We start from the raw sequence: 23,879 nt of genomic DNA, 5'->3' as shown, positions 1-23,879 counted from the left end.
GTATACTTGCTTAAGGCAGTCTTATAATACGGTAGCAGACGCTATTTATACTTATACGTTTCTACGCTCCCTACGTTTCGTATATACTACTAACTTATTATAGTTAATCGTTTACTAGATAAAGCGGCTTGTTTAGAAGACGTAGAGGTAGCTAAAGAGGAAGTATTGCGAAAGAAAGCTACTGCTTTGCATGCCGCGCAGGCCGAGTTAGACAAGTCCATAGCGCGGTTGGATCGTTTATATAAGTAGAAAAGAATAGTTTTCCGAAAAAGTCGAGAAGTTATAAAGGAGGAGCCGGTAGCGTCTCCTATATCAAAGGTTTAATCGATAAGTAGCTTTAGTATAATAGACCTAGATTTAATCCTTAATTAGAATCTTAATACTCTAAACTTCTTATCAAGGGGGTCTTAGTTGCTTTCTAGTATTCCTAACCGAATAAATAGTTTTCCTTATCGCGGTCTGTCTACTTCTACTAATAGTCTAACATATCTATATAGGTATCTAATCCGTTAGTAGCCGTTAGTATTTGTTTAACTAGGAGGCGTTACTAACGTTAGTATAGTTTCCTATTCTCGGTATTATTACTAATAGATAGAGAGTTCGTTAGTTACGTTAGTAAGGTTCTTCGTAGGTTCCTAAGTATTATCTTCATATCCGTATCCTTTCTATTTAACAAGGTATTAATATCCTTCAAGTTCTTTAAGGTAGTTAATAATACGTTCGACTTCGTACTCTAGCTTGTTATTTTCCATAATAATAACGTCGCTTGTTCGTAATCCTTATAAGGCTAGTTCGAATAGTAAGATATAAAATACCGGGTAATACTTTATAATATCTAGGAGTTCGAGCTTGTAGTTAACTAGTAAAATAACTCGTAAAATTCTAAAAGGTCTAAGTTTTTTAAAGTCGAGTTTATCGCTTAGTCGTTTTGTTTTAATATTTCGCCGTATAAGATAGGCGCTATCTCCCTCTTTCAAGGTTAGTCCCTCAATCCTTCGTTTATTACTAAATTAGGTTAACGTACATGATAAGCGAGTGAGACAGACAAGCGAGTGAGACAGTAAACCAGACCTTCGCGACAATAATATCGAAATCTATAACAAGAAATCTTAGATTGATTAATACTACTCGGATTCCTGTTCTTCGGATGTTTCCTCAATAAATTGACATGTTCTCGCGTTGTGGCCTGTATTCCCGCATACGCCACACCGACGATGAGTCGTCTCAGACCTCACTTTGCGACCACTACTCCGTCGCGTTTCCTCTTGTAGTTGCGTGTCTGCCTCTCTTTGCGACTGTATATCCTCTCCAGTAGATATAGTAAGACTTCCTCCTTTCTGTAGACGTGTTTTCTTAGCCCTTCGACGCCGACTTAATATTGCATTCTCCTCTCGAAGGATTTAAACCTCTGACTCTAGTAATGCTACCCGATGCCCTAGTCCTTCTGTCCCTCTGGCTAGCTTACTCACAGCACTATAAATTGATGCTGGAGAGCTGCTTCGGTGGCGTGAGATTCGACTCTTAATAAAAGTAGACTGTGATCTTGCTTCGCTTGGGTTGCTCGGCGTCCTAGAGATCCAAGGGTCTGGTGTCTGAGGGACCCCCTCCTCAGGCGTTGGCGTTCGGAACTTTACATCCAGCTTTGAGAGAACACTTTCTGCATTCAAAGGGACAAGTCCAGCTCCTCGGAAACCTCCCTGGATATTTTTCCTCGTAAAAGACTGCTTAAAAGCTTCGTGAAATGCTGCAAAGAAATCTTCCTTCGAGATATGGGTTGTGCCTCGCCGCATCTTATTCTCAATTTGCCGACCGTAGGCATTCTTTAACGGCTGAAAACAACCAACATCTAAGGGTTGAAGTAGATGAGACGAGTGAGCCGGCATGCACAGTGTAATAATGTTGTTTTCTTGACAAAAGAGCTCGAAGGCTGCGGAGTGGTGACTTTCATGACCATCAACAACGAGGAGGCGATATTTCCCAGACGTACGTGGTTTTGTATAAATGTCGAAGTGTCTGATCCAGTCAATACCTCTCTCGTTTGTTGTCCATCCATTTTCAGACGTTGCAATAGCCCAATCGCCCGGAAGAGAGGTTTCTATATACCAGCTTGAGAGGTGATACTGGCCTGCAACGATGATGTATGGCGGGATGCTCTCCCCTTGGGAATTAATAGCCTGGATAACTATAACCCATTCCCTATTGCCAGGCTGTGTCATCTTCGTATTTGAACGCCTTTCAGCACTTGTAACAACCATTCCAGAAGCAATAACGCCCATCATAAAGCCGGTCTCATCAAAGTTGTAGATATCAGCATCAGCAATACCATACTTCGCAATTGTATTCTTCACAAGCGAAAACCAGCCACGAATCACCTCTGGATCTTCGCATTAAGCTCTCTTATAGTCATACTTGCGAAAGAAACGCGTCCTAAGCTGTGGTTGTCGCTTGACGAAATTAGAAGCCCAGCGCTTCCCAACTGGAGGCGCGTCGCGCTCTGCGAGAAGTCGATTAGCCATTTCTTCCACACCACTCAGCCGGGGAGGAAATGATCGCGCATCTAGGTCGAGAATATACTCAACTATTGTCTTCTCTTCTAAATCTGATAAATTCCGTGAATTAGGCATGCTGTCGCGTCGTGAGACTATTCCCTTTAGTCGCCGGCTTAATGTTGCGTGACTGACTGTATAGAGTGCACCTGCGGCCCGAGCACTAAGTTTTGGGTCATTTCTCATTGCTTGAAGGGCAATTTGTAACCTTCTTTCAATACTAGCTGATTCCATGATTTATTGTAGAGGAAAAGGTGCCGGTCGCGTCAAGGTGCGACGGTCGCGGTTTACTGTCTCACTCGCTTGTCTGTCTCACTCGCTTGTCTGTCTCACTCGCTTATCATGTACGTTATTCGTTATCATACGAATTTAAGTTCTTTATATACGTTTTCTTAGATATCCTTGATTTGTCATACTAAGGCGATAGCTTTTACTACGGCTAGTCCTGCTCGGGGTTTTCTATAAGCGGTAGGTTCGAATCCGTAGTTAAGATAGAAGGGGGATTCCTTAATACTTTCTCCGATTACGCTATTATAAGCGAATTAAGCTATTAGTAGTAATATAACCTAATTATCTTAGTTATAATTAACATAGGCGCGGAGATAAGTTTCGAAGATTTAGTTAATTCGTTCCGTTTATCCGTTAGTCTATAGGTAGAATATAGTAGATATTAATTATTTAATACCGAGTTATAATATGATTGATTTCTAAAATTTAGAAGTAAAGATCTTGTCTCTATCTAACATAATTTCTTTAGGTATCCCGTAGTTAGCGATAATGTATTTAAGAAATATATATATATATTCTTCGGCGTTACTTGCTTCCTTATACAGGATAAAGTAGGTATACTTTATAAGTCGATCTACGATAACGAGAACGCTATTATAGTATGCTCTCGTAAGGGGTTCTTAAGACTTTAGTAGCTTAACGATAAAGTCGAGCGATATAGATTGCTAGGCGGTTTATAACATAGGCAAAGGTTATAGCATACTATAAGGTTGATATCAAGCAGGTTTGCTTTTAAAGCAAACTTTACAATCCTTAATCGCTTTTGCTATACGTTCTCTAGTAACCTTTTCTCTATATTATTATCATAGCTATTTCTAAGTTTTCATAATTCCTTAGTAACTATATATAAGGCAAGCATGAAACTCTATAATTACTTCGTTATCTAGTTTACTAGGCAGGCTAGTACTAGATCGTCCGGTTATTATCAAGAGTTTGGTTGCTAGTACTAGGTCTCCGTCGTTATTTCCTTTAAGAATTATTTAGGTTTCTTCAGGTATTAAGACATTATAATCCGGTCGTCGGCTAAGAGCGTTAGCTTTGCCGTTATCCGATCCTTTATAGTAGATAATTCGGAAATTAAATTCCGATAGGAATTCTAACTATCTGATTTATTATTTATTTAACGCTTTTAAGGTCGTAAAGTATAAGAGATTCTTATAGTCTAAATATATAAGTACTTCGTAAATCGTTCCTAAGAGTTCGGGTCTCTATTCCTTAAATACTTTAATAATTACTATAAGTTTTTTATCATAGATTTAGTAATTTAGTTCGGGTCTATAGAGTTTGCAAGAGAAGAAGGCGTATAGGTATAGTCGTCCTTCTAAGTCTCGTTAAGATAGTTACGCTCCGAAGGCGTAGTCCGAAGAGTCTAGTTCTACTTCAAACTGCTTAGTAAGGTCTAGTATTATTAAGACTAGTTCGCTACTAATAAGGTCCTTAATTTTTTAGAAAGCCGTTTGTTATAGTTCCTTCTATACGAAGGAGGTATCTTTATAGCTAAGGTTAGTAAGGGCCGCGTTAATCTTGCTATAGTTTTTAATAAATTTTCGGTAGAAGTTAACAAAACCTAGGAATCCTTAGACTTCCTTAAGGTTCTTAGGTACCGGCTATTCTTTAATAGCTTTGATCTTGTTTTCTAACATTCGAACTTTTCTAAGGGTAATAGTAAATCCGAGGTATTCTACCTTCTAGGTATAGAATTCGCTCTTCTTAGGTTCGACTAAAAGCTTAGCTTTCTAAAAGGCTTATAAGACATAGTAAACGTCTTCTTTGTATTTCTTAAGTATTAGTAAAAATATAAAGATATCGTCTAGGTAGACGACTATATAAATGTCGACGTATTTATATAAGACTAAGTTAATCATGTTCTAGAATGTTACGGGAGCGTTAGTAAGACCGAAAGGCATAACAAGGTACTTAAAATGTCCTTTATATATCCTAAAGGCGGTCTTCCATTCTTCTCCTTACTTTATCCTGATTAGGTTATAAGCACCTTTAAGGTTAAGGGCTATAAACTAGTTAGCTCCGTAGAGGAGTCTCTTTATTTCGTCGATAAGCAATAGTAGGTAGCGGTTTTTAATTATTATTTCGTTAAGCATACGATAGTCGACGCATAGTCGTAGCTTCCCGTTCTTTTTTAGTATAAATAGGATTAGACTTCCTACTAGTAAGGTTAAGGGTCTGATATACCCTTTCTTAAGGTTTTCTTCGAGGTATTTATCTAAAGCTTCTATTTCCGTTAGATTAAGGCTATAGATTTTGTTAAATCGTAGTTTTTTTCCTTCTTTAAGGGGGATTTCGTAGTCGAAACTAGTATGTTTAGGCAGTCCGGTCTCTAGTTTGGCTGCGAAGAGTTTCTCGTATACTTTATATTCTTCTAGGATAGATAGAAGCAGATTATCCTTTTGTTCTAAATCCTTCGTTATTAATAGTCGTAACGTAGCTTCTTTTGCTTTAAGGTAGTAGATATATCGTTTTGCTATTCCTTATTATATCGGCTTGTTTAAAGCCTAGTTCTAACAAGGCTGCTTAGGGACTAAGTCGTCATAATCCTAATAAAGTTAGCCTTTGCTCTAATTTATCCGTAGGTTATTTATCTATAGCTAGGGTAATCCTAGTACTATATCGTATATTCCTATATCGGCGATATCGAATTAGATTCTTTCTTTTCGATCTAAGTAGCTTATCTCAAGGGGCGTAGTCTTATTATAGATAATACCTCCTTTATACTTAAATTCTTCTCCTTCTACTATATATAAAAGGTATAGTCGTTCTTTTCCTCCTTACTATACTTCTAGTCTATTAATAGCTCGGGGGGCGATAAAATTTGCTTTAGCTCCGCTATCAATTAGCGCGAGTATCGTTTTCTTATTAATAGTAACTTTAAGTTTTAGGTTCTTCTTATATCTTTATAATATCTAGTAGATAGATATTTTCCTTATTACCTATCGTAATCCGTCGTCGGTAGGTAAGTCTAGTTTTTTAATTATTCTAATCGCCCTAGGTAGGTAATTCGTTTTCCTTCCTATACTGCCTTAGTAAGGCTATTCTCGTAGATTCTAACCTAAGGGGGTCTTAGTCTGTTTTTTACGATTCTCTATGCGTAAGCTTTGTCTTAGTAGTAGACTTAGCATTCGTCGCGCTAGCATTTATCCTATTTCATACTATCGTCGTGTTAGCATCTTATAAGGAACTATAAGCTAGGTTAAAAAGTAGCGATCCTTCCGTCGAAAGTTGTTATAGTCTATCTAATCATAATATATATAGTATAGATATTCTTAATAGGTTCGTCGTTAAGTCTTCTAAGGTAGAATCGGTAGTTATGCTTATCTCCTATATATTCCTTGTATTTATCATAGAAATACTAGGGCTAGAAGAGGGTTTGGTATTGTCGATAGTTGCTTCGTAAAGCAAGATAATCTTCTGTATATAGCTAGGGGGTATAGTCTTGGTCTCGCTAGTCTACCGAGGTACTATAGAAATAGCGTTATTATTTATCTTAGAGTATGTCGATTTCTTAGTACTTTAGGAGTTGCTTAATTTCGTCTTCCTAGTCGTCAGATTCCTCTTCAGAGCTAGAGTCGTCTATACTAGGGGTGAAACTATAGGCGATCTCTGCCTGAGCGCGTTATCGAGCTACGTTGCAAGGTTCGTCTAAGTCGTAAGGTAAACTTTCGCCTTCTCCGAAGGTTTAGTTGGTAGTCATATCGAGGAGTTATTATTCCGTTAAGGGGTTATGTTAGTATTCCGGCTCTTCTCCGGATTCTTCCTTAACTTATTCTTTCGTTTCTTAATTATATAAGGTATTAACAGGTTTAAAACGTTAGACCCGTAGCATTTCGTTAAGTTATTCTGCTAGTCTTCTTACAACTTACTATTACTACGGTATATCATAGCTAGGGTCCTAGGGCAAGTATCCGGGGTAGTTATATCGTAACCTAATCGTCCGGGGTTACTATCTCTTAGATAGTATCCTAACATTTCTTTATCTTCGAGATAGATCCGGCAGTCGTTGTTATAGCATCTAGTCTACGACTAGGATACGTATAAAGCTTTTACGATTATATTAACTTATCGGAGTCGCTTAGCTACTAGTTTCTAAGGGAGCTTCTTAGGCTGCTTATAATCTTTAGTAATATATCCTTACTAATTATAGTTATAATACTTAGGGTTCTATAGCTTTTTATTATTAGGCTTAGTTATTATGCTAAGGTCTATAGGTCTGCTATATTATCCGTAAGTAATGCTTTAGCAGGTATTATTCTAGTTATTACAAAGCCTATTATCGTTCCGCTAGTTGTTAAACTTATATTAAGGTTGCTATTAGTACTTACGTCCGGAGTTAGCTCTTTATCGTTTTTTACCTTTTTCCTTTCTTCGTTCGAAAAGTCGGTTGTCGATCTTGATAGCTATGCTAGCATACTAAAGGAAGTCTTTAAGTTCGTCTAGCTTAACGATTTCATCCTTAACATCGTCCTTAAGTCCTTAGTAGAACATAAAGATCTTAGTTTCCTTAGTAAGGTCTAGTTAAACGCTAAGTTGCTAGAAAGTAGTAGCATATTCTTTAGCTAACTTAGTCTATCGTAGCTATGCTAGTTTGCGTTTAGTTTAGCGCTTTTCGTCTAGGTCTTAGAAGAGGGATCGTAAGGCATCCTCGAATCCTTAAAAGCTGCTATAGATGTCGCGCGTCTCTATAGAGTATTCGTCTAAGGTTTCGCACTTAAGGAATTCTTCCTAGATAGGTTCAAACTACTTAAGGGCTTGTCTACGAAGATAAGTAGCCGCGTAGATAACCTTCTCCGTCTAGTTAGCAAAGTCGCCGTAGTAGAAATTATAGTAAGTTTTAATCTAGATTAAGTATAGCTTAAGTTATCCCGAGGCACTATCGTAGGTAATTAGAAAGCTAAGCTTAAGTTTCTAGCATCCTTTAGTAAGGGTTGTTATAATGTTAGTAGCAGTCTGGAAGGTATTATTCTATTCTCTAAGTCGGTATACTTCGTTTTCGAGGTCTAGGATGCGTTAAAGGCTATTACCGAGTTCCTAGATCATCTGTTTAAGACCCTAGAGTTTAGCGGCCGTTTCGTTATACATAGTCTAGACTTTAGCAATATCGTCGTCTCTTTTCTTAACTCGGGCTCGGAGCTTGTTATAAGTCTCCTTCTTAAAGGTTACTTCGTCATCTAAGTCTATTACTATCGAGGCTCCCTCGAGTTCCTTAGCTAGGTTTCTAACAAGCTGCTTAGAAGAAGAAAAGCTTCCCGGGGTAGGTAATTTAGCAGAGGCTTGAGAAGACATACTTATCGTTTTACTATTAATAAGCGTTAATAGTTAACTTACTAAATAAAAGCAATTAAAGTATTACGGTTAGCTATCTAATAGTAAGGTCTACTAACAAAAGCTAAGGATTAATACATAGTAACAGTATACTAAGGTCGTAGTTAGGTCGTAGGTCGTAGACTAATAGTAGATCGGTCTTCAAAGGCTAAGGTAATTAGTCTTAGACTTAATAAGTAATTCGTAGTAAAGGTAAGCTAAAAGTATCCTAAGGATAAATACTAAGTTGATTACTAAAGAGCTATAGAAGTCTAACCTTAAGCTAGGCTTAGGTTATACTATATATAAGTCCTAAATAGTATTCTTTATCTACCTAGGGGTGATTACCTAAGTATATAAGGTGATCGCGATTAGTTAGCAATGCTAACTAATCACTAAGCGTCCCGTCCTATGCTCTACTAATCGTTTCCTTATCTTATCGTTACGTAACTTATACCATAGTTCTTCCATGCCGAGTAAGTTCCCACTATTCCCATGATCCTATAGTACAAATGTCCTGTCCTAGCCGCCCGACGCCTAAGTGGGTCGTTCGGCTGTTATCCTTGTTTACAGGTCGTAACAATAAGAAAGATATACTAAGACGAGGTAGCGGCTTTAATTAATATAGCAAACTTGCTAAGAAAGGAATGCTATAATAAAAAGTATTTAGACGTTAGATTCTCCGTTAGTAATAAGGTTTAGATAAGACTAGGGAAAGGCTTCTACTTACCTAGCTAACGTTATAATAAGTAGACGTTACGACGTATAAGCCCCTTTTAAATCGTTTAAATTATAAGCTTAATAGCTTACGAAGTCGACCTCCTAGCTTATTAGCAAATTTTTCTAATCCTATCGGTAGCATAGCTATATAAGCTAGCTTAAGGAGACGACTTATTTAACCATAAATAATAGCCGCTTTAACCTATCGAGGTTAATAATAGTAAAGAATAAGAAATCGACTATATTATAAGCCGTAGAATTAACTAGAGAAAACGTAAGCTAAAGATTAAATATTTTATTTACTAGAAAGGATTTACTATAAGGTTTAATACCTAGGAGCTTTATAAATCGCTTAAAACTAACATAGTAAAGCTTGTTAATAAGTATAAGGTAAGATATCCTGTCGATATAGAGGTTATACTAACCTACTACTCTAAGCAATGCTAATAATAAAATAACTAAAATAACGTCGCTATTCTATAATAAAATAGCTAATTCTTAATAAAGCGATATTAGCAAGATTATTCCTTTTATTAACATAACCGAATTTTATATAAAATACTTATTCTTTCTTTTTATAAGTAGTTACCTTATAAGTAGCGAAAAACTTTGCTTTTTTACTTTTACTACTATTATTATAAAAGTAAACTTTTCTTATTATATAAATCCTACTTCTACTTATATAATAGAAAATTAATAAATCTTTTACTTTATAATATATTATAAACCTTTTTTATTCTTATTAAGACTTTTAACTTATTATTATTATACGTCTTAATTACGAGATTTAATATTAAGAACGCGAAGATATCTTCCTAACATACTTACTAAGATACCGACGAGATCGTTAAAACCCCTACCGGCTCCGTTATAGCCCCCGGAAGTAACGTAGGTAATAACAAGACCTAGACTAATAATAAAAACCTTGGAGATAACTTCAGCCTAGCCGACGAGGAACTTTACGTTGTTAGTAAAAGCGTTACCGAGGAAATTACTATAATTACTATTAAACATACTAATAACTAGCAAGATACTACTATATTCGACGCTAATAAGGCTAATAAAGCTTACGAAGCCTATACTAAACCTACTAAGATAGTCGAGGAAGACTAGCTTAAGAAGACTAGTAAGGGTAAGGCTAAGAAGAAGGCTAAGAAAAGTAACCCTAAGCTAGTTAATAAATCTAGTAAGGAGGAAAAGTCTAACGCCTTAGCCGTCGAGGCTACTCCTACCCCTAAGGCTAAGAAGGCTAAGGCTAGTAAGAAGTCTAATACCCTTAAGAAGAAGAAGTATACTACTACTAAGGTTAATAATACCTAGGTCTAAGATGCTAAAAAGCATACCTAGGATGCGTTTGCTTTCTACCTAGACGATATATTACTTAAGGAGATTAAGGCTTGTCTTAACAACTTTACTAGCCTAGCTACCCCTTCTTCTAACCTATTTATTCGTCGCGTTTAAGATACTTATAAATATACTTATACTATATATAATAATAACGCTTTATATATAAAATACTTACTATCCCGCGCCTAGGTTCTTATAACCGTCTTTTATACTAACGACGATTAAGTTAATAATACTATCGTAAGCTACCTTATTACTATTTACTAAGCTAACTTCTTTTTAGTTCCTTTACTTATAAATATTAGCTATATAACTACTACTAATATAACTATTTATAAGTAACTTAAGAATATAGAAAAAGCGTTTTAAGCTTTCGAAGGTAATATTTATAGAATAAACGAGATAGTTACTAAGAATATAAAGAAAATCGTTAACAGCGTTAACAAGGAGATTATCCCTTGCCTTAACAAACTTAATAAGAAAGCCTAGTCTACCGTCGATATCGTAAGCGTTAACGATTACCTCGAAGCACTTAAAGTAACAGCTGCTAGCAAGGATATAATCGTTATAAAGGTTAACTACGTTATCGCTACTAAGGATAATAAAATTATAGTCTTCCGCGGTAAGATCGTAGAACTATATAAAGCCGTTGCTAAGCTATAGAAGGGCGATAAGCGCGTCGCTACTGAGAGCATCGCAGGCCTAGCTAAGCAGAGCTGCTTTAGCAATATGCTAGACCGCGATTAGGATAGGATTTTATCGTCAAGGTCGTAATTCTTCGCGATAGATAGGAAATAGAAGGGATAAATTTATATAATTAGTTTTTATTTTACTATCGATCGGGACGATCGCCTTTTTTCGGGAAGGGTACTTGTCATAGTTTTATAAATAGTTATCAAAGGCACGTGATATCTTACGTGCTAGCCATACCTGTATAAGAGACGCCCTCGACAGTATTATCGTTAGTAGGCTAACTTAATAGAAGACTAACTGCTTATACCTACGTTTATCAATTCATCGTTGTTTATTGCCTTGTAACCGTTTGTTTAACTTCTGCATCATTCTATTTACATCTCTGTTCTTATCACGGTTCCGACCTCTGCCTGTTATAGCTATATGCTAGCAGGAAGAACTATGACAGTAGGAATCTTTATGTCTCCGATCTTATCTGGCACGAGCTTGGCAGCTAGCTTTATGTCCTAAGCTATGATGTACGGTAGTGTAAAGTGATATCGAGTATCGTTCGGGATTGTAAGGATGTTATAGGATGTTATAGGATGTTGTAGGATGTTATAGGATGTTGTAGGATGTTGTAGGATGTTGTGAAGCTTTGCTGGAAAACTGTACGTAATATGACGGGGGCGACGCCTAGCGCCCGGGGATATGCGAATCTATATAAAAGCTAACAGTTAGCAAATGATTATATAGAAATATATAAAAGCTTAAAAAATCGGAAAAAAAAATCAAAAATAGAGAAGATAAAAGAAAATAGAAGTATAATAAAAGATAAAAACTAAATCTTTATAAAACAGTATAGAAAGCGTTATAAATTTCTATATAGTAAGGGTTATATACCTAAACTCTGCTTAGCGTGGGGAAAAGGAAGAAGTTCTAAGCCTTACTAAATTCCTATTTATTTATCGATTTGCGCGCATAGACTATGTACCTAATCAACCGGAACCGGAAGATCTAACCTCCGACGGATTATTATAGAGCCTCGTAGGGGGCTATGGTTCTATATAGTAAACCCTTATTTCCTAAAAGGGCAAATACCTACCTAGAAATGTATAAAAACAAAAATCGTTTTACGCGAGATTACATATGTTTACGCTTATGGGGTGTTCCTATCACTACCTTGAATTTTGACCCAGTGCGCCCTGCGGACTGCCGTAGTGGAGGGGGTCAAGGATGCTGGCAGAATGAATTGGGCGTGGTAGACAAGAGGTTGGTTGGTGGACGAGTGGCAAGATGAGGCATGGCCCAGGGCTTGGAAAGACCCGCGGAACTGTCCCGACTTCCGACGATGCTCTCTCAAAACAAATAGACCCAATAGTCGGTCTCTGTGGAATCAGATGCGCAACCCACTTTCTGGGCACTCTTTTGGCGAGTTGGTGATGGTTACCATGCCCAAAGGGGGCGGCACAGCACATGTTGTGCCCACCCTGCACCAACAAGTTCAACTTTAACGGGCTAGCGTTCGTCGACGTGCAGCATTCCCCACTCCAAGATGTAGCTTTTCTGGCCGCTAAGCCATCACATCCTTGTCTGTTGGGAGTAAAATGGGTAGGTACTCGGTTGGCGGAGAAGTGATCGGGAGGTTACGCGTGATTGTGCTGGCACCGCGTAACAAGGCTGGTTCAAATTCAGACAATCTTACAAAGACGCAGGTGTTGGAGGGTTGAAACCAATCATCTTTGGTGATACAGCATGCGTATAGCTTCATAGCAGCATACGCAGGTAATCAATGCAATATATAGTATCATCCAAAGGACTTTGCAGTTTCTCTGAATAGGTATTCTGAAATTTTGTCTCTTGACTTGAGAAAAAGGTTACTCTGTGTACGAAAAAGAAAGTCATGCGAGGACTGAGCTCTTTGCAGAGAGTGTCCATTTGATATACAGAACATACGAATCATAAGCAGAACTATCTTTCGACACTTTGAACCACTGATATCCTGCCATGGTACCCATGCCAGTTTTGGGAAGTGGCTGATCGGTGTGATGCAAAGATACTGTATTCGCATTTCCCAGTTGGTGGCTATCAGTCCAGCCTAGACAATGCCAAGGAAGAAACGATAAGAATGAACGCGTACACTATGGAGCGAGCTTTCTTCTTCCTTCACATTTCCTTTTTTTAACCACTCGATTAGGAAGGTCGTAAGGAATAAGCATGAGATGGTGTGCATAAGTTCAATGATGGAGAGGAAAGTTTGTTTTTAAAGGAGCGCCAATCATCATGTAACGTTTTGCTGTGCCATGGCCCAGCCGTTCCTCGTTGGTGCCAATCGAGAGGTGATAGTAAAATACCATGCATGAGAGGCCCACTACTAGGGTTATCATTTGAGAGTCGTTTTGGTCTTCCGTTGGTGGCGTTGATCTTGCGCTACGTGGTAACAATAATGGTTAGCATTCTTTTTCCAACGGTTCGTTTAAAGGCGTCTTTAGAAACCGTATGGAATTGGACATTGGGCTGGGAGATTCCCAGTACGTTGGATTGCGACCCTGACTCGGTAGGATACTATCGTGTTGTAGTACTACTCCCGCTCCCACTACTTAAGTCAAAGGAGCTTCGCCTTGGGTTAATAAAACAAATGACACTGAGATGGGGAGCCTCAATGCTTACAGATTGTCACATCTCTATTGACCATACTGTGAACTATAATGGTGGGGTCAAAAAGAGACTGAACCCCTCTGCCAGTACAATCTCCAACATGACGTTATTTGTATGTGAATGCTTAATAATACACATAAGCATGATTCGGTAGAGAAGAAACTTTTACACAATGTTTGATTCCTCGCATGAAGCGCGATCAACTCTAAAAGTGTTTGCGCTGACGTCGAATGAATTACAGTTCTGCTTGACTTCCTACCACCAGATACATCCTTGGTACGCACATATGATTGGATATGCTTGGTCTCGCAGAGCGTTAGAGAAGTGCATAGTTCCTTCCTCCAGCTCTAGATGGCCCCTTGACCCTGGATATTGCAGCAACAGAACTAACTTCGCACCAGGTAGCGTTCCGCGAAAATACCGCAAATCCTACTCTCCCTCCTCAAGTTTAGATTCTCATCGTAGAAGCACTCATACGTTGAATAAAACTTGGGTACAGCCCTTCGCATATGAGTAAGTATGGGGTGACATAATGTTAAGCAACAAGCATAGTAAAGCTTCTACACCTTAGCGGCTGTAGGTACAATCTCAGTTTCCATATCAAGCGGTAAAGGGATCCAGTTCCGGTTCTTGCCCAAAGCTATCCAACATACTTGACCAGACTCGCGTTGCATTCTTTACACTCTATGATGACTTAGCCACCCATGTATAGGACTTGACATGAGTAAAAGGTTGCTTTGGTCCCTCTCTCGTGCTGGTCATTACAGCTTGAGTTGTCAATCTGTTCTGGTGTTACTGACGAATCTTGATAGCGGGGTTGACAAACTCTGTTGTCTTTTGAGGAAAAGTAACAAATCACTTTGAACCCAGAAAACCTTACATCTGACGGGTTAAAAATTGGCAAAAAATCCCTTCTCAAATCAGGGTGAACCATGTAAACGATATACTCAATTAGTAGCGTTGACTCGCTCCGAGTCTGACTTCGGGCCGTGCCGACGATCTTAAGTTAGCAAGAGAAAGCGTCTTGGCAGAATCTGGCCCAATAGCTCTCATATTTCACTTGGGGTAAACACTGCGAGCATTGACGGGATTGCTTTCCATTAAAGAAACCATAGTAGATTACATTTCAGACTAGAGGCCAACATCGGGCTTCCTACATTTAGCATTATTCAGTTTTTATCATGACAAGCCATGATAGAGTGGGTATCAAGCTTCATAAGGAAGCACATTAGTATCGTTTTCTTGACAGTCTCATTTAGACAGTCTCGTGCTGGCTATCATCCAGACCCTTCTTCTCCGCGATGGCGCTCTCCTCCAAGTCCTCTGTGAGACCGACATCGCGTCTCGCTTGCTCGAGCATGATGCCATCCTCGGCACCAGTGTTGCTGCCGAAAACGCGGTCCATCTCCTCGAGCGTAGCACCCTTGGTCTCGGGCAGGCAGAAGTGAACCCAGAGGATACCACAGCCCAAGAAGACGGCGAAGAAGAGGTAGGTACCCCACTTCCAGGCCTCAAGCATGGAGGGGACGTAGAAAGCGACGGCGAAGTTGTTGAGCCAGTTGCTGGAGGCACCGATGGAGGCACCCTTGGCGCGAATAGAAAGGGGGAAGATCTCACTGACGAGCGTCCAGGAGACGGGACCCCAACCAGCTCCGAAACCAGCAATCTAGAAGAGTCAGTTACTAAGAACACACATTATGCGGTGGATGAAGACTCACGTAGATCCAAATGAAAGCAACCGCAACCCAACCCTCAACCGGGTGGCCGGGCCAGTCGTGGCTGAACTTGGCGACGATGATGGCGGGGATGACCATGGAGATCAACATGACAATTGAGCTGACAATCAAGATGGGCTTACGTCCGACCTTGTCGATAATGGCCATGGCGGGGAGGGTGGAAACGAAGAAGACGACACCAGTGACACCAGTGGCAAGCAAGGCGGTGGTACCGCCAGTAAGACCCAGGCTCTGGAAAACGTTGGAAGCGTAGTAGATGATGGCATCAATACCGGACCTATGGTTGTTGTCAGAGTCGACAATCACTTGAGGTGGGGGTTCACAGTCTTACCATTGCTGCCAGAACATCACCAACCATGCGGTAGCCACACGCTTGAAGTGGGACCAAGAACGCAGGATCTGCCAGTATTGAGCGACCTCGCGCATCCACACGCTGGTCTTCTCCTTCTCGGCGAGCTGGGGGAACGCTTTCTGGAAAGCACGCTGCTCGAAGAGAGCCTCGGCCTTGATCTCCTTGAACTCAATCTGGACAAGGTCGCTGTTGACGTCGAGCTTGCGGAGGTAGGCAATGGTGTTGACGGCCTCCTCATCACGGCCCTGCTTGACGAGCCAGCGAGGAGAGAAGGGGAGCCACCAGATGCCGAGAGCGAGGAGGGCGGCGGGGACACCCTGGATGTAAGAGGGAAGTCTCCAGGCGAGGTCAGACTGGTCAATGCCAGTGCCGCCGATGTAGTTGCTGCCATAACCGATCCAGAAACTGAGCATAATACCCAGAATGGTGGCGAACTGGTAGAAGGAAACGATAAATCCACGCATCTCGGGGGCTGCCAACTCGGCGTTGTAAAGGGGACTATCAAAAAGGTTAGCATAAGCGAATAAGGAAGGCCTTGGCTACAACAAGGCGTCACGTTTACGACGTACCCAACACCACTGAAGGTTCCGACACCGACACCAGTGAAGAATCTACCCGCATAGAGGAGCTCAGGCTTGTGGTAGCTTGCACCGGTGTAAAGGTAGCTGCCGAGCACGACCCAGAGACAGGCGGAGAACATGGTGTACTTTCTGGAGAAAACCTCGCCAAAGACACCGGCGGTGACGGAGCCCAGAATACCTCCGAGCTGGAGGATGGAGGTCAACCAGCCCGTGGCGCTGGAAGAGTTGACGACGGAAGGGAAGTTGTCCTTGAAGCGCGTCATGACAAGGGACTGGCCGAGAACACCCTGTTGGTAGCCATACTCGAATCCACCGAATCTGTTTTGGCACACGAGTCAGCCAGGGTATATACACAACGAATACCAACACACACTGTCATGATCAAAGAAGATCAGACGGCGTTGGCTCGGGTGAGTCTTTCACATACGAAGCAAACAGAGCAATAACAACAATCTTGGGGTTGGAGGCGATGGTCTTCCATCTGTTCTGGTAAGCCAGCTTGGCACGTGCCTCAGCGGCAGACATTTCGACAGCCATGGTGGCAACGGGGGGGGCGATGCGCCGGGATCTGCGTCAGCAATCGAGAGTAGTGAAAGTCGGAAGCCCTCGTCTGCTTATGATGATGAATCAAGCAAATCGCTAGAGACGAGCCGAGCGAGACACAGAGATAATCCCATCCGATGGCATCCCATGCCATCGGTACTTATTGTTGCGGCCCGTGACGCTAAGGGCTTCCTACCTGGGCAGGTTGGCCAGGGAGACGGCCTCTCGCGATGGGGCCGATTTTACCTATTTGGGATTGCATGTGTCAGGTTTTGATGCGACTCTGGTTTTTTTGACGGCTCTGCAAACTCGAACGGGATGGGTCCCATGCGCTTGGTTCGTAGGCTATTCGTACAATAGTATGGATACTCTTCAAGATTTTGTGGCATGGTCCTGCTGGCTTTTGAGACTTACCAGGCCTGGTCTGGCCAGCCTGCCGTCATCTTGCATGCTCCAGACTCTCCTGGGCAAGCTTGAGGATATCATTGTCTCTTGGCCCCGAGGTGAGTTCTCATTCTGGACGTGATTAGACCAGTTTTGAAGCAATCTGATATGCATATGCTTGGTGCTTATTTTGTCCAGATTCGGACATCGGAGTTAATGAGCTCGCAACGAACTTTGCCCACGAGGATGCTGATCCCCCAAGTATAGTAGTTTTTGGCATTCGCCCAGAGAATAAACCCCCGGCCATAAGGTACCTAGACTCTTCCCACACACACAAACTGGTCACTGGCTAACGACCAGCGTCTCTAACCCCAACCCCTCTCCCCCTCAAATCCTTCGGCAGGTCTCAAGTACGGGGAAGAGTGCGGTGTGTGTGTGGGTGGAATAGCGCTACTCCGTAAACCCCCGTGGTAGACGTTTCCGTGCCCCGCCCACCCGCAAAAGCGGCATTGGATGCCCTCAAACGAACCAGGCACATCAGAAGGTTCGATGGTCCACCCCCGCACCGAATTGCAGAGAAAATTTCAAGAAGCGTGTCCGCCCCCTTGGCATGCTTGAGCAACTAGTGTGTGAAATGTGTGCGGAAAAAAGGCCCGGAGCTAAGGACGAAAGCGGAAGTTGGCCGAACTGTGGATCGCCGAAGAAGAAATTGTAACCACCCCCACCAAGAAGAATGGAATGGGAGACGAACTGTTACGTGACTAATCGACCCTTAATGTGTGCCCATGGGGATCTGACCATGGGGGGGGGGGGGGAGTGATGCTTTGTTTTTTTTTTTTGGCTTCTGGGGATCCCGCCGGTCCAGATTGAACTGAGAATAGTTATGAGGGGGAAATCCACATATGTCACACCCAAAATGCGGGCAATCGGCCCGTTACGCAACGAAGAGATCGACAATAGTATGTATGTCTATTCTAATTGTTGATCTTGCACACCTTCAACATGGCCGCCACGTTGTTGTGATATTGCCAATGAAGAAAAGAAATTTCCCAATAGTCCAGGATGTCCATTGATGGTTTGGAAGAAACTCAATTTGAGCCTCAAACTTGGCAATGAGTCGAGAACCACGCTATTACCCAACCCGTCCACCGCTCAATGCTTCCAGACTCGCCATTATGGCTACTGGTTCCGAACTCTTGGAAAAATAACAGTCATGGAATCCCTGACAGCTGCCGGTCGTTGACTAAGAGTCCCACAAAGTCCATACGCTCGACCTTGCTTTTCAGGAGAAGTCTTTCGCCGGTCCCTGTAAGTTGAAAAAAACTTTGCATCAAAATATCCGAAGCTGGGCGGTTGTTGGGTGCAAGTCCGCGTCCGGCAGGACCCGGCCGAAAAGTCGAGCCCATCTATTACGAGAGGTGCGGTGCATTAAGCCTTTCTCACCCGTCATCACGGGCGGGGTTCTCTCCGTTCATTTTCAAGCCGTCGGCTAATTTCGCCGCTAGTATCATCAATCCAACGTTTCATGGCTTGTTTTTGACAAACATTGTTGCCCTCATGACGGCATCCATTTTTCGTGAAACTCATCTTATTACTCATCGCCTGGTGTTTTTAGCCTACCATCTCTTTTTCACACCCCGATCCTCCACCTGTCATGACGGGGGCTCGCGGAGTCACCGCCCACTTGCGGACAAAGTCGGAAAGCCACAAAATCAACGCCCCACGATGTCAGCGTTCAATATCCTGCAACCCACGTACGCAGGTAACGTATGAATTGGATGATGAGCCTACTATGGTAAGGTGAAAAGATCATGCAGGGGCATGATTCATGCCAATCGGCCTTCGGATCGGCTACGAGGTTACTGTCGGTCTTGTGCCGAGGAGTTGTATCCTGCTGTCGCGATTAAAGCTTGATGTCTCGAAACTTTCACGTCGAATGCGGTTTTTTGAGTGCCACAGCCGCGGATACTGGCTAGTATCAGCTGCATCATCAGGAGGAAGAGGAGCATAGGAGGCGACAAATGGTGCTAATAAGTATAAGCCGCCCAGACTTGAGATGTCTTTCGCATCTGAGGACTCTTTGTTCTTATATAAGTGCACAAGCTCGCTCAGGTTTGGGGTTGCGCCCGGCTAGATATTGAACATCCAAGAATCAGGCATCGACTGTTGGCATGTCGGTAGGTTGATCACGTATCATCCGGCCAGTTTCAAAGATATTCTTCCGTTCAGGAAGTATTGGTGAGGTTCGTGAAACTGGCCGTGATAACATCTCACACCTAGATCTACCGACGAAAGCCTAGCAGTCTTCAACAGTATCGCTGGGTAAAGGACCGATGAGCAACAGTTCAACGGTCCAAGAGCTCGTCAACGTCAAGGCATCATCAAGACGGTCAATCTTGCTCTAAGGGCAGATCCGTGGATCAAGCGCCGATCTTGAGGAAGAACAGAGTATCTTTAAGGCTGAACTCGGCAGCGCTGAATTGCAAGTCACACAAGTACTAGGAACTCTCTGAGGTGCTGAAGTGGACCGCCACGAGATCTGGATCTACAAATAAAGTGTGACCTATATGCAGCAATCAGCTGAACCACGTCGCCGGGCCATGATCGGAACTTTTGGCAGTAACCTGAAGGGTAATGACCAATCGGTAGTTATCCGGATCTCGGCGCCCCCAAGGTCACAAATGTGCAATTGCAGACAGGCCCGCAGGCAAAGGTGTCTCTTCTAACGCTTGGCAAGCCAGCCGCATGTAGTATATGCGTGCAGTAGCAGATCACCCGCCCACGTTTTGGGCATGTCTCTCTGCAACACTGCTTTCAAGCTTGGGAGTTCCCCAGATAGACCGGGGTAAAACGTGGGGTTCCATCAAGGCATGCGATGACAGCGGGTTTCCAGCGGAAGCAACCGCACGCTGCATGACTGAATCATTTGCTGCAGGGGATCTTACAGATCGGCATTCGATGTTTACTAGTTCTTTTGTGTGTGAATGAAGATGACGGGAGTGCCTAGCTTGTGAGGTTGGGCATATCATCATGCGCCTACGATAGCTTTGGCGAAGGAAGACTGCTACCTCTGGAGGTGTATTCAAGAGAAGTGATATCTTTAAGCCGTCGTCGGCATTAAACTTGATCGCACTATTGGTTGTGGAATATAATCAGCGACTTCACTCTGAAACCCCAAAGATTTTCTAAGTTTAAGGACTTGGGCTCATGGCTTGTAACAACACATGAACTCTGTTTATTGAACAGAGTTCAAGAGTTCAGAACTGCTCAGCTGGTGTGTTACAGGGCGAGGCTCTCTAAGACTCGAATAAATTGACGTATTTAGTCAATGCTCGATATTCTTGCCTATATTTGGCCCTTCGAATACTTGATGACTTGATACTGACGGAATTCTTTTCTGGCCAGACACCGTATGCAGTATGGGAACCCGAATACGATCGATACCTCTCAGATGAACCAACTCTTCCATAGATTGATTGATTGATTGATTTATTCCTACTCGGTTATGAAGCCGCTCTTATGCCAGCAGCTATGCCCGGAAAGCAGGGTTTGGCAGGTAGCCGAAGCGTCGACAATGAACAGCGACGCCCCACTTCGCCCTGATGTTGCATCAGGGCCAGCTATCCCCAAGCTCCCCACTATGTTCTCTATTCTGTGTGTTTGTGCCCTCTGTTGAAGAAGTGTGTTGCTCTCCTGTCTGCTTTCTCGCTTTTGTGTTGCTTTCTAGAATGCTTGTTTTGCGTCCTCCTGCTTCGGTTCAGTTGGTGCTGGTAGCACCGTATCTGGTTCTTTGTACCTACAGTCTCCCCCCAGCGCTTAGCTTTGTCTCTTTGTTTTGTCCGTATCCTCCCGGACTTGTATGTGCCGTTTTCTCAGTTACATCTGTAAATTCTTTGTTGCCTCCTGCCGGGTTCCTATGTGGCCTCTTGTTTCTTGCCTGTTGACCACTATTGCCCTCCACCACATTGGCCCAAGGGTCTTCCACGAAGCACAATGCTCCACTGACTCCGACATGTTCGATTACTAGGTATGAGAGCTCCCGCACAGATTCCGCAGACATTGTCGCGCGTTGAAGGGACACGCCTAATGCCTGGTGCTTTCTCCGTGCGGAAGGTGATACTGTTCTGTCGGACTCATCTTCGTCGTTGTGGGACGTTGCAAACTTTGTCGGGGGTGACAGGTGACCTAAAACCTGTCGGCGGCTGTTGTGTTGAAGTTGATTGTTTGGGCGCAGTCTTAGTGCTTCGTGTAGCGGCTTGTGGCTCGCTTGTGGTGGTGGTAATAGTGTTGTCTATTGATATGTCGTATTTTGCGGCTTGCTCTCAAGTTTTTCATTGTAGTCGGGGCGTGCTCTGCGGCCATCTTGGGCCCCTTTGGGACGTAGAATCAAGGCCGAGGATGGCATTGCATCGAAGGGGGCTCTGTGGCCGCGAGCACGCGTATTTGGGGCCGTTTTTGCTCCGATTTTCAAAAATTTCGTTCTCGCTGTTGTTGATGTTTTTAAACTCTTCCATAGAGGATATGGATTCGGCAGTAATGACCGACCAGTATTCGGCCACGTGATTGTAACAGTGTGAGACCGGAGGAACATTGATCCTGACGAAAAGGCACTGGTCGGTGGTGATTGGACAACTAATGTTCGCGACTACCGGTTGTACTCCAATAAGCCATTACTCTTGATAGTCACATATCTACCGGATAGACGAGGTCTTACGTCACGTTTCTGATTATGCGCGTACCAGAATGTTGAACGTGCCCCGCGGTTCTGCCCCACCATACTTCGATTGAGCTTGTCGCAGAGAGCGGTGATTCTCTAGTCTGAGACACGAAGCTACAAATTGTTCTTTTCTCTTTGTGCTTTCCTCCAATTCACTGCTTCCCTCTGCATAAACTTCCAGCTTCAAGATGCCTAGTATTTCCTCCCGTCGGTAAACACACCCGAGACCAAGCTAACTGGCGACCGCAGCTCCTTACTCGACCGGTGACAAGACGTCCTTTGGCTGGGTCACAGCCCGCGAGCGCTGGCCTGTAATTATTGTTCGTGATCCCCTTTCCTGAGATGCTACACAGTTGCTGACGGCTTCCAAAAAAAAGACCCAGGCCATCGACGACCTCTACCGATCCGTCGCGGCGACTGAAGATGCCGAGAAGAAGGACGAGGGCAAGAAGATCGTTGAGCAAATAGCTCGCCTCAAGTATGAGGTCCAGCATGATCGCGCCTTAACGTACAGTCCCATATCGACATGTCTACAAATACACTCCAGCTGACCTTGCTAGCCCGATCGAAGACGATGGATACCCCGACGTGAGCATCTATAATGAGGAGCTTAAGAAGCTTGGCGAGCCGACATGGCTTAACGTTCAATGGCTCTACAGCGAGTGCTATCTGTTCAGGTGAGATTCGACAATCCAGCCTTTCACCTAACACCTTCGAGAACAGCGCTAAGAGTTTAATCACAGGCGCATAAGCACATACTTTGCCAAGTCCACCCACTGGAAGAACTACGACGTCTTTGCCCGTCAGAAGATCAGCACTTTCCGCTCCTCGCGCCCTGCCGTTCTCGAGCTCGCATCCAAGTACAAAGATCTCGTCGAGCAGCTTCGGAAAAACAAGGACGCTGCCAAGGATGAGGCCGCCGAGAAGCTTCTCTTCACCGAGATGTGCGAGATCTGCCTCTGGGGCAATGCGACGGACCTCTCGTTGCTGACGAGCCTGACATACGAAGATATCCAGAAGCTGCAGGGCTCTGAGGCTCGCAAGGCGTCGGAGAAGAACATCATTGCCAATGATCTCCCCGCCGTCTACGAGCTACTCAAGAAGGCCAAGGCAGAGGGTAAGGCGGAACGTCGCGTTGACATTGTCCTCGACAACGCCGGCTTTGAGCTGTACGTCGATCTTATCCTGGCCGGATACCTCTTGTCCGCCGGCTTGGCGACGCACGTTGTGCTGCACCCCAAGTCGATCCCTTGGTTCGTCTCCGACGTCCTGCCTGGCGACTTTGCCAAGCTGCTCAGTGCGATTGCGGCCCCCAAGCCCTTCTACGAGACGCCATCTGAAGATGAGAAGCTGCAAAACAAGACCCCCGAACCCTTGTCAAGCACAGACGAGGCCAACCTTGGGTTCTTGTTCCAGGAGTGGAGCAGTTTCCACGCTGAGGGGCAGTTGATCCTGAGACCGAACCGGTACTGGACACACCCCGGTCCCTTCTGGCAGCTGCCAGAGGAGGCCAAGGACCTGTACGAGGACCTCAAGACCAGTGAGGTGGTCATCTTCAAGGGCGACCTTAACTACCGCAAGTTGACTGGAGATGTAAGTTGGTCTACGTCATGTAAATCACATCACTGCTAACCAATATGTAGGCCGACTGGGAAGCCTCAACACCCTTTACAGAGGCGCTCAAGAACATCGGCCCCGGTTCTGGCCTCAACATCCTCGCCCTACGTACCTGCAAGGCAGACGTTGTTGTCGGTCTGCAGCCCGGCGAGGACGAGAGATTGAAGGCCCTTCCTGACGGAGGCGGCGATTCTGGAGCAAGAAAGTGGGCTTGGAGCGGGAAGTGGGCGGTGGTGTCTTTCTCGGGCGGCAAGTAAAGTCCATTTTTTTTTTCCCTCCGTTTCATATTAGAGCTAGCATCCATAGACCGTTACACTACATACATGCATAGAACGATGATGACTTTTCTAAGCCCGACCGAATCCCTAGCTCTTTCTAATGGGTAGCGTCGCGATGCTGGTTTGT

At 43.5% G+C, this 23,879-nt stretch overlaps 3 protein-coding genes across 3 annotated transcripts; 1 reads left to right on the top strand and 2 right to left on the bottom strand.

Annotated features, from left to right (window-relative positions):
* Window positions 1–1,400: 1,400 nt before the first annotated feature.
* CTRU02_211618 (transposase) lies at window positions 1,401–2,780 on the bottom strand (the record flags this gene model as incomplete). The annotated part of the gene is made up of 2 exons (XM_070205671.1): window positions 1,401–2,373; window positions 2,410–2,780. 2 exons carry the CDS (start codon window positions 2,778–2,780, stop codon window positions 1,401–1,403), a joined length of 1,344 nt encoding a protein of 447 aa, XP_070060484.1.
* Window positions 2,781–14,799: 12,019 nt separating this feature from the next.
* Window positions 14,800–16,750, bottom strand: CTRU02_211617 (MFS quinate transporter; the record flags this gene model as incomplete). Its single annotated transcript, XM_036732361.1, has 5 exons — window positions 14,800–15,210; window positions 15,263–15,557; window positions 15,612–16,130; window positions 16,202–16,531; window positions 16,641–16,750. The coding sequence occupies 5 exons, from the start codon at window positions 16,748–16,750 to the stop codon at window positions 14,800–14,802; spliced, it is 1,665 nt and encodes a 554-aa protein (XP_036575990.1).
* Window positions 16,751–22,045: 5,295 nt separating this feature from the next.
* CTRU02_211616 (duf89 domain-containing protein) lies at window positions 22,046–23,731 on the top strand (the record flags this gene model as incomplete). Its single annotated transcript, XM_036732359.1, has 6 exons — window positions 22,046–22,052; window positions 22,107–22,177; window positions 22,235–22,365; window positions 22,418–22,534; window positions 22,601–23,450; window positions 23,501–23,731. The coding sequence occupies 6 exons, from the start codon at window positions 22,046–22,048 to the stop codon at window positions 23,729–23,731; spliced, it is 1,407 nt and encodes a 468-aa protein (XP_036575988.1).
* Window positions 23,732–23,879: the final 148 nt, after the last annotated feature.

Source organism: Colletotrichum truncatum (genome assembly GCF_014235925.2).
Source record: "Colletotrichum truncatum strain CMES1059 chromosome Unknown Contig_0008, whole genome shotgun sequence".
Lineage (NCBI taxonomy): Eukaryota > Fungi > Ascomycota > Sordariomycetes > Glomerellales > Glomerellaceae > Colletotrichum > Colletotrichum truncatum.
Note: the sequence above shows the minus strand (reverse complement) of the source record. Positions and strands in the feature narration are given on the sequence as shown.